Consider the following 10812-nt stretch of genomic DNA (forward strand, 5'->3'; position numbering starts at 1 on the left):
AGTATGACCCAGTTTCTTTACAGAGGTCATTATATTTTCATCCTGTTTCTTAGTTTTTCCATTTGTATCCCTAAATTCCACACCTGTTTTGCTACTACGGGTTCTGGCCTCAATGTCTGCTTTTTAACATTTTAATTGGTTTATCTTATTATCATTTTTATATCTCACAAGCAACAAACATTGACAAATATTAACACATTATAGTTTAAACACAAATGATGTCACAAATTAACTGGAGCAGCTAAATCTAATTCAATAACGAGGATGCGTTTACTGCCCCTTTAAGAATGTAGTCAAAACAAAGCGTGTTCGCTAGACGCGGCCGTACGGAAGTGGTTTTGTTTCAGTGGCTACAACACTACGTGAGAAATGAGGGCCGCTACATATGTAAAATTCAGTTAGCTCTCTTAAAACCATTTTTTTTTAAATTTCATTAACGACATTAGATGTTTATTTGTCATTATTTTGATATTGCCTGAAGTAAACGAGGGATAGCTAACGTTTAGCTAGCTCGTTAGCTAGCTTCACTGATGTCAGCAGCCATGCCGTCCTACTCTGAATTGAGGAAAACCAACCACTTCTACTACTTCATCAAATTTACCTTAAATATCTACTCGATGCTCTTCTCGGTAAGTCTCCTGTACATTTATAAACATCCGCATTCTTTGAGTTTGAGCTTGTCTGCTAATTGTAGTGGACGTGAACCACCCACTAGCGTTAGTGAGTCATCGCTCAGAACCTCATGAAAAACACTCGTGTTTAAACGTGTTATGTGCTCCAGACACATAACACATATTCAGAGTCTATATGATCTGCTGTACACATCGGCATGTATCCTGAACCAGGATAACGACACATTAAGAACAATTTCCATCTAAAACACGGATTCGCCTAAAATCCTGTCGGACTTCGCCTAAAATCCTGTCGGACTTCCGCCTATTAACGTTACAGCGTGAAACGGGGTATAACTGGGTTTTTAATGACATTAATTGCCCCGTGTTGACATTGGCGTATTCCGTATTTACCAGGAGACTATATTGATTAAAACACAAGTCATTCATTTTGTTAACAACATTGTGTTTTTGTTGTTGAGCAACGTCACATAAAGTTAACGTATTTTCTAAAGGGATCTGGTTTGACGTTCTCTGGATGCTAGCTAGCTGGTGAACGATTAGCTTGCAGGATGTACATTAGCACCACAGACATCCTCCCGAATTAAAATCTGTTGACAAAACCGGGATTTTTGGGCAATCCTAATAAACAAGACACCAATATGTAGCATGTGGTATCGATACACGGCGATCTCCGGCTAGCAAACAGCACGGTGGTGCAGGGCGTTGTATCCGCTTAAAGGGACGCTGCTGTGGGTAAATAGTAGTGTCGACAGAAAATAGGAGCAACGTGAAAGTCTCTTTTGTTGCTCATTCAACTAATCCATGTTCATTGTTATGATTTAAAATACATCATAACAGTAAATAATATATAAATAATTAATTATTACATATTATGCCTCCCTATTTTAAATGTTCTCTTCATAACTGTTGGTAAAGTTCAATTATTCCAAACTCTGTTTAAATATCTGTTCACAGTATTCTGGTTTGTTTGGAATAAGGTGAGCGGACAAACATTAATCAGTAACTTTTCACAGCTGACCACTGATTTATTTTGATGGTAACAAGTCTGTGGCAGATGAACAAATCCAAATATATACATTTCAGCTAAATAAGCAAAGGTGTGTTCAGGACAAGGGTCCTATCAACCTTTTAGGGTTTCAGTATTTCCCACACCTCATAACAGTTTTCTTTTATTAATTAAGCCACACTTATCTAACAATACACAAGTAAATCTATTTAGGTAACTTTGGTAGTGGTTGGAGAGTTTTTCTATCCACCAGGTAGGGTTGAGCAATATAAATATTATGTTGGTATTATGGTACGACACTAGATATTGTCTAAGATTTAGAATATCGTAATATGGTTTAAGTGTTGTCTTTTCCAGGTGTTAAAGGCTGCATTCCAGGAAAGGCATGTTATTCTCTGAACTTAACGAAGCTGTTCCCACCTTATTCCACTTAGTCATTATGCCCACATAACTGAAATCACATGGTGTAAATATTTTGTCAAACATATCGGGATATTTGATTTTCTCCATATTGCCCAACCCAGGCACATTGGCAGCTAAATCGATTAGCTGCTCAACTTTGATCAATGTTTACATTTTTTTCTTGAAGTGTATTGTTTAATTTGGGATCCAACAGACACCTACATTGACAAGCCTTGGCAGGCCATTGATAAGTAAAGATGAGTCATCCTCAGCCATCATGGGCCCACTTACAAACCCCTTTGTTTTATTCCTCCGTCTCACCACTACATCACTTTTATCCCCGGGAAGATTCGCGCAATAATGTTCAATTTGCACCCCCACCAATCTGCCTGACTGTGTGTGTCAAATATATATATATATATATATATATATATCTATCCAAAAGCACATTATGAATATGACTCCAGAACCTCAGTAGTTTGATTTCATTAGCACTCCAGAGTCTGTCGCTCCCCTCTAATATCTCTCCCTCTTGCTGGTGTGATTCAGGACAATGAGGCTTAGCTTAACAGAGAGAAGCTCATGCGTTTGGTTAATGTCATTTAGGTAAGATTCTTACGACAGGAGTAGAGCTGCAGATCCTCATCCAGTGGAACTTGAATAGGTCTGGTTGATGTTATTTTCTCTCTTTTTGTTTTGCTCAAGGTTAGTTACACTCATACCACATCATACTACAAATAACATGCCATTACATTTTTTATTACACATTGTATTAATTTAATGATTACCTGCTCCAAAAGCCATCCTTACTGTAAAGCAGGCTTACGCACTCATAGAGGAGCTGTCGGCGTCATTGGTCAATATCTCAAATTAGTTAACAAACTCATGTTTTACACCTCAATGTCAGCTAAAATATCCAGGCATAATAATAGATTCCCAACTCGCATTTCAAAACACAAGTAAAAAATAGCTGTCAAAAGAAACAAATTAAATTTGTCAAACTTTAGGCTTATTGTGAACGATTTAAAGGTGCTAAATGTGAGTTTGGGGGCGTTTCTTTTGCCTCTCAACAACTCTCATAGCGACTGCTAAGCCAGCGGCTCACAGCTAACAGAGCTAACCATGTTTACTTTAGGGGGAACCGAAGTGTCACTGCTACGCTGAAGTTATCAGCTGTAAACCCCCGATGAGCTGCGAGCTCGCCAGTGGGACGCGCTCCCGTGCACTAAAAGCATGTGCGGCCAGCTCAGCTATGTAGAACGTAGAAGCTGTGATAAAAACATACACATAGAGATAGTGGGACTTCATTCTCTGCTCAGGTAGCTTTTACACCACTTTGTCTTCAGCTGATATTTATTTGCTGCTTTATTACTGCGCTGAATATCGATTTTAGCACCTTTTTATCTAGCAAGGCCTCAAAGTTGTTCATCAGTGCCGTGATTCTGTGGTCTGGACAGGTAGGACCACATTAAAAATATCATATTGTATGCTTTTTTAACTAGATATGATTTCCTAACTGCATATGACTCTTGTATGTTTTCTTTATTACCATCAACCTGCCACCGACTAAAAATGAGCCTGTATGGCTAAATCTGGCACATTTACACCATGGATTCAAGTGCTCATGTTGATTAATGTGTGTTGTCGCCTCTTAAATTCAGCTACAATAAACAAACGGGTTTAGGTTTGACTTTTTCCTGGGTCCATGTGTCACTGCTTAGGAGATTTGGGCCCCTGATCCGACAAACTCTCAGACTGCAAGTCATCTTAACCTTATAATGTCCTGGATAACTCATATTTAACGCTAGCAATTCCGGGTTTCGTCTTTTTTTTTTTTTTCCGAGGCGGTATCGGATCCCTTTCTACAAAGTCTGCTACTCAGTCTTATCTTCATTACTGCAGCAGTGAAGGTAGGGAGTCTGACTTTGGATGCTGGCTCTCAGCCACATGTATCTGCCAATGCTTTATGGAGGATTGTGAGCAGTAAATAGAGTTGAAGTAGACAGACCCCACTCTTCAGGCAGATTGCCTCTGGTTCCAAGTGAAAATCGATAGCAGGAAAGCAAGCGCTGTTTGCTACTTCTCTTTTTGAAGCACCTGCATTAGTTGAATTTAAACAGGAGAATAACACTCTCTCCATTTGACTCATTTGTCTACATGTACTCTGATGATTGTTTACAGTCTTCAGTGTGTTTAGACGTGTTAAGGCTCATTTTGATGTAATACTCTTTACAGTGGTTCGCTGTGGGACACTGTGTTCCAGCACACTCATCAGCTAGATCTAAGTACATGTAATCATGTACTTATGTACAACGTTGAGGTTTCTCCATTTTACCTTTCTGCCAGTTCACCACCTGGGCACAACCGAGGTGCCCTTGAGCAAGGCAACTCTTAACCGCTCAGGGGTTAGCCCCTTTGCTCCATCTCTCCACCTGCTTGTCTACGAGTCTTCTTCTTTATCCTTCTACTCTTTACACTCTTTATTCGACTGCATTTGTCTGACAGCTATAACCACATTACTGATTAACATTTCTACATTTAAAACAAACATATAAAACAATACAATGTTAAAGATTAAACCAGTGATTCAGTCTTTTTCAGATGTCTATGGGCAGCTTCCAGTTCAACCAGAGTGATTCCTCCTCTTAACTTACCAGATGGTTTTGTTTGAATAACTGTTTAAGGCCCCAAGAGGTCAATTATCTGATATTTCTTAAAAAAAAATTTAAAAAAAAAGCAAACTTCAGCAGAAGGTCTCCAAAAGATATGAATACATATATATGTGTAGCAGATCTTGATCTCCTCTTTTCTTGCCCCTTTAACCCTCACAACCCCCCACATTTATCTGCTGACCTGCAGTCTTTCTGTATTTTGTGCCCTTAATCGTCAAATGTTGCAGCTTTAACCCAACATGATGTGAGCACTCTGTACATCTTCAGCACACATTGGGGTTTGTGTACTAGGAACAAAAGCATCTCAACCTGTATGTTTAGTAAATACATCCTTTCTGCCTCATACGTCACTTATTTTAGACTTTTCTGTGGAGCACTATGATGTGGCAAGAATGACCACAGGAGCATCGCTAGACAGGAGAGCATTGGCTGTAACAACAGGGCATGGTCATTCATATCGCATAATGTAGACCCAAATATCTGAACAGAACATTTCCTGACGTGTGTTATGGCTGCAAAGATTGAACTGTAATTTAAATTGAATCAAAGAATGGCAAATGAAAGTAGGCCAGCTGACGTACGGATGTCATTGCCTTCCTCATCAGGTTGGTGGTGTTAAACCGAACTGACTATCAATCACTAATTACTGTTTTTAATTTGCTCTTATTTTTCAGTAGAACTAGCTAAATCCTCTTGCTGTCTTTAAAGCCTTATTCTCTGTTTCACTTGTTAAACTGTGTCATAGTTTTCTTGCGCATCCAATCGGGTGTTTTGAACTCATCTTGTATGAATTTCCTTCCATGGCATTTCATATTTGAATATGACACGTTCAGTACCAGGCTTTGAACTATAGGGCTGGACCCGAATATTTGACTATTCGGATATACAATAGAGGTGTTCGGTTTTAAATTGTGGTGTTTGGGTAATCGTCTGGATTACAAAAATGCATAAAACATTCCAAATCTTTTGGAAAATGTTTCTTATTCAACAACGAATAAAAATACAAACAACAATACTGTAAAATAACAGAGTTTTTAAAAATGAATGCCTTAAATTCAGCTGAATGACTATCTCGGCCAAGAACAGAGAAATGTGTGGCTGAGTCCTTCTTGATTCACGTCATGGAGACCAAGCCCTCATCACCGTTGCTTGTGTCGGAGCACAACCCCCGCTGGGCTCAGGTCGGAGGGCTGAGCAGAAGCCTCTGAGTGAGTGACAGGAAATGTACTGCTTTAGTGCCATGGGATATGAATCTGTGCGGCCTATTAGCGAGAGGTTACAGCGGCGGTCCTGTGCCCAAAAAATGGTATTTGGACAGCCCTACTTTGAAGTGGTATGTCAAACCTGATGACCGAGAAGGTGGAAACCTCTGGGCCTCTTAAAAGTGACTTAAACTTGTTTTCTATCTAATGGCCGGGGGGGGGGACTTGGTCCATTTAGAGTAAAAAAAAGATGTTTCCTCTTAGAACTTTAACCCTTTCACAGTGTGTTTTCAGTTCATGGAAGTTAATCGTAAAATGTTGGTCTCCTAAAAATGTATTTTTCAGCATTACTCTCGAGTCACCTCTGGTTGTTAAAGAAAAGTAAAAAACAATTGGCCAAAAACCAAGGTGTCAGCAGCCAAAATGTCAAACTTGAGGCTCCAAAACCGCAGTGCACAAGAATGAATAAAGCCCTCTAGTTCAAAAAGCTGAACACTACTTCAAACTGAGGATTGTCATGGTGTTTCTCATGACCCCCCCCCCCCCCCCTCCCTCTCTCTCTCTCTCTCTCTCTCTCTCTCTCTTCCTACAGCTGATGGGTCTCTGTGTGCTGTGTGTGGGGTTGTATGCCGAAGTGGAAAGGCAGAAGAATAGAACCCTGGAGGGCCTCTTCCTGGCCCCTGCTGTGGTGCTCATCCTGCTGGGCCTGGTGATGTTCACCGTGTCGGTGGTGGGCATGGTTGGATCGCTCAGGGACAACAAGACCCTGCTGCACATGGTGGGGATGATAGATGAGGAGGGGATGTGGCCATGAGCACATGTCTTCTAATGTTTGGTGTGTGTGTGTGTGTGTGTGTGTGTGTGTGTGTGTGTGTGTGTGTGTGTGTGTGTGTGTGTGTGTGTGTGTGTGTAAAGGTTTATGGGTCGCATTTGCATTGTCAGCTGAGTTACAAAATCAGGGATGTAATGAGGAATAAAATAGGAAATTGCACATACGAGGGTAAAACTTCAAATGTATGTGTGTAAACATATACGTATTTGTGTACATAAATATACAAATTGCACTCTCAAAGCTGAGACATGTATACTGTGATCAAAGTCTGCCCGGCAGCAGCAGTTCATAAAACTTTTAAATCAGTGACCACTTAGAATTCACCTCCAATGCAAAAAGCACAGCTGTTGGTTTTACCAACAGCTCTTTTGAAAAAAGAGCTGTTGGTAAAACAGCTCTTTTGAGCTCTTTTGAAAAAGAGCTCAAAGTGTGCAGGGATATATTATTGTAGTAGCTATGCAACTATCTAATTGGCTTTAGCTAAATAAGCTGAAGTGAGAAAAAAGGGATTAAAAGTTCTCCATAGAAAAGGAAGTTGGTGGTGTTTCTGCTCAGGCTTTGATGAAGAGGACGAGAAGCTCGTCGTGCTGAGGAAGCCCTCGAGTTGATGCTCCGCTCTGAGAAACATGGACCTGATGCTCCTTCATGTCTGCTTGTCTTGTTAGCATTTTCAGAGTTTGTCAGCAAATATTCCATAAATAATCCAATCAAACAACCCAATACAGAGTCCTTAAATATTGATCCAATGCAATATCTAAAAACGTTTAAGTCTCTGATCTGATCTGCATTTGATCGGGTTTATTTTAGCTGAAACTGATGCATTAAAGCAGATACATTTACCGATCTATATGATCGCATCGTGTCATTGATATCCTGAAAACATGACTCTTATTTAATAGCGATGTAAATGGTTTTCTTGGTGCGTCGGTGCTACACATTTCCTCCGGATGCTCTATGAATTACTTTTTTCCTCTCTCCGCAGTTCCTCTGTGTTCTCTGTGTGCTGCTGCTTCTGCAGGCGATCGGGCTCACCATGGCTCTCATCTTTGAAAACAAGGTAAACGTCACATTCTCACGCGTGCTGTACATTCTCATGTATTATCAGCCTAACGACGTCCTCTGGCCACAGTGAGGTCACTGCTCCTTCACTGTGCTGACTGTCGCCACCTCTCCTCTGTGTTTCCGCTTCATCTAGACCGCTGCCTTGGTCCAGAGCAGTATACGAGAAGGAATTAAACACTACTACGATGATCTGGACTTCAAAAACATCTTGGACTATATGCAGCAAAAGGTGGTTTGATATTTTATCTAGAAAATATGAACAGAATTGCAGTATTGTTCTAAAAGGTGTGGCATTTTTTGATATTGTTGCAATAAGTAGATGCAGGATAAAAAGGTTGATTCTCTCACAAGAATTCACTGTGCATTATTCAGAGCTTTAATGATGATAGATTTGTTTCTTAGTAGAAGTCAGATGGTCACACAGCTTTTGTTTTCCTGCATTGTAATCCAGCCGGTTTAGCACCAAGCTGGTCATTTCATAAAAACACGACATGACTTTCAGTATTGCGTCTTTATTTTCAGAAAGACTGTGGGAATAGTCGGTCTGCTTTGTCATATTTTTGTGACCGTTGCGGCGTGATTCCCATTTGAAAAAGCCTTTAAGCGCACACACACACACACACACACCTGCCCCTTCAAACCCTCCTGGTACATTATACCTCTCTACTGGGCGAACAAGTAACACGACCTACAGTGAGATTATTCATTATCATGCTTCATGTAGCTGGATTCAGACTAAAACATCTGAAGGAGTCGTTTAGAGCAGCGAAAAGATAACGGGGTGTTTGTTCGTCTACATTGATGGACAGGGCTGGTTATTGCAAACAATAGTGGGGGGGGGGGGGGTGGATTTGGCAAAGATTTCATTTGTGGCAGTCTGCAGCTATTAAATCGATGAAGAAGAATAAGCGAATAACAGGAAAATGCTTCAGTGGGTATTTTAGAAATATATCATGTTCTCTCTGAGACGCATATTTTATCTGAGTAATAACAGAAGAACTGACATCAGTTTTGGCTCCACTGAAGCGTTTCTTTGAAACTCTAGACAAATTAATTGGCTGTAATGGACATTTAACCTTTGGCTGTGAGCTCAGAAAATTGTCTCTTGTCTCGCAACTGCCATTCTCACAGTTTGCCTTTTTCTGTATCCGGGAATACTCGCTGTTATTTCACTTACAGAGAGGGCATTACGTCCCGCTCCCTGCCTTGTGTCCTCCTTTCTTTTGCTTCTTTTCCCACTGCTTGTAAAAATGTCTTATTTGCGCAGCCAGTGTGGTTCCTGGCAGCATGCGGCGGAGGTCAGGCGATGACAGAGATAGAGATGTCCTTCATCGTCTGGGAAAGGTCTCAACACGTTGGACACTTAAACCCAGTACTTCAAAATGATAGCCGTTAATTGATTGTCAGAAACTCTGCAGTCTTCACGTGAGCACCTGTTTAGCACTGCAGACATTTATTTTAGTTTGCTGTAGGACTTGGATGTAGAGAGAGATAATGTTGTCTTGATAAGAAGGCAGCATTGTGAGGGATCTCCGTGTGGATAGAACACCAGAAGCTGTAACTCAGCGGGTTGTTTTAGTTTAAGAGTTGTTAGAGAACTTAAGCTTGTTGTTATTCCACATTTTAATTTGTTTTGATAGCGTGCTTTGTTCCTAATTGCCTTGTCTGAATACTGTGTTGTCTTCCAGTTTTCATGTTGTGGAGGGGATGAGTATAAGGACTGGGGAGTCAACCAGTACCATTTCTGCAACGGTACTGGTCCATTAGCCTGTGGGGTTCCATATACCTGCTGTGTTCGCCGCAAGGTGAGTGCTGGCAACACAAACATACACACACACCAAACAGACAAAAACACACATAAAATCACATAAGACATCCGCAGCATCTGTTACTTCCTGCTTTCACACCTTTATTTCAGTACAGATCAAGGTAAAAAAAAAAACGTACCTTTTAGTTCTGCTGTAGTCTGGTTCATGGTCACACCGACTCAATACAAATAAACCGGAGGATCGACCATAACGTCATAGTGACTGACCGGTAACTCACTACTGATTGGTCAGTTTTGACCACTGTCATCTTGCAGCGTTGGCAGAACATGAACCCCCTTTGGGAAATAACAATCCCTGAGACTGACAGTCATGCAGCACATTACAGCACCATATGTGTTTATTTGAATTCTCTGGTGTCACAAGGTGCTCCCCAATAAATCATTTATTATGGCCATGGGAAACCAGAAATCTGATTATCGGCTTTCACATCGGCCTAATTGAAGTGAAGCAAACTGGAAAACGCACCAGAGTTGGTTTAAACCGCACGTAACCGGTTAGGTGAGAAATCACCCCAAATAACTACAATTCAAGCTTGGATACAGTATTTTATAGGAAAGTCATGGCGTTTATGCTTCTAGAATGAAACACTGAACTTATAACGCAACATAAACTAAAACTATAATGGACATTTTTTCCACTCGCATGCCGGTAACATGACAGGTAATCGGTCATCTGGAACGTTTGGCTGCTTGTAAGACTATAATCCGACTGACGATGTTCACGAAATGGACTGTAAATAGACTTGATTTCTTTGCAGACGGCACATTTCAGAGGAACCAATTCAGCCAGTTAATTAGCAATTATAGATCAGAGTATCGCTGATGTTGCAGCCATCTTGTTCAATAATCCTTGTCCCTGCTGACAGATGGCACAGATCCAAAAAAACATGCACCGAGTTAGTGAAGTCTCCGGCTTTACCAAGGCATCATTCACTGTATGAGAAAAGCATCTCTCTTGTATATATGTGGCCTTTAGGAAAGCTCTCTCTTTAAATTCCCCTGTGGCCCCCTCCACCCTCTATGTGACCGGTATCACTCCTGTCCCTCGGCTCAAAACACTGATACTGTCTCTGGAAGCAGCGGAGCTGTGCTGCAGAAACTTAATGACAGATTCATCCCACGCGCGCACACACACACACACACACACACACACACACACACACACACACACAC

At 40.9% G+C, this 10812-nt stretch overlaps 1 protein-coding gene across 1 annotated transcript in view; it reads left to right on the top strand.

The window, feature by feature from the left end:
• The first annotated feature begins 300 nt into the window (after positions 1-300).
• Positions 301-10812, top strand: part of LOC116384699 (tetraspanin-15) — a 13832-nt gene continuing 3320 nt past the window's right edge. The window contains exons 1-5 of the mRNA XM_031849607.1: positions 301-629; positions 6510-6695; positions 7732-7806; positions 7945-8040; positions 9500-9616. Coding sequence (XP_031705467.1) covers positions 531-629; positions 6510-6695; positions 7732-7806; positions 7945-8040; positions 9500-9616 — 573 coding nt within the window. The 5' untranslated portion in view covers positions 301-530. The remainder of the gene's footprint in view (positions 630-6509; positions 6696-7731; positions 7807-7944; positions 8041-9499; positions 9617-10812) is intronic.

This window comes from Anarrhichthys ocellatus, unplaced genomic scaffold (assembly GCF_004355925.1).
Source record: "Anarrhichthys ocellatus isolate YVR2014 unplaced genomic scaffold, GSC_Weel_1.0 scaffold9, whole genome shotgun sequence".
In the NCBI taxonomy this organism is placed as follows: domain Eukaryota; kingdom Metazoa; phylum Chordata; class Actinopteri; order Perciformes; family Anarhichadidae; genus Anarrhichthys; species Anarrhichthys ocellatus.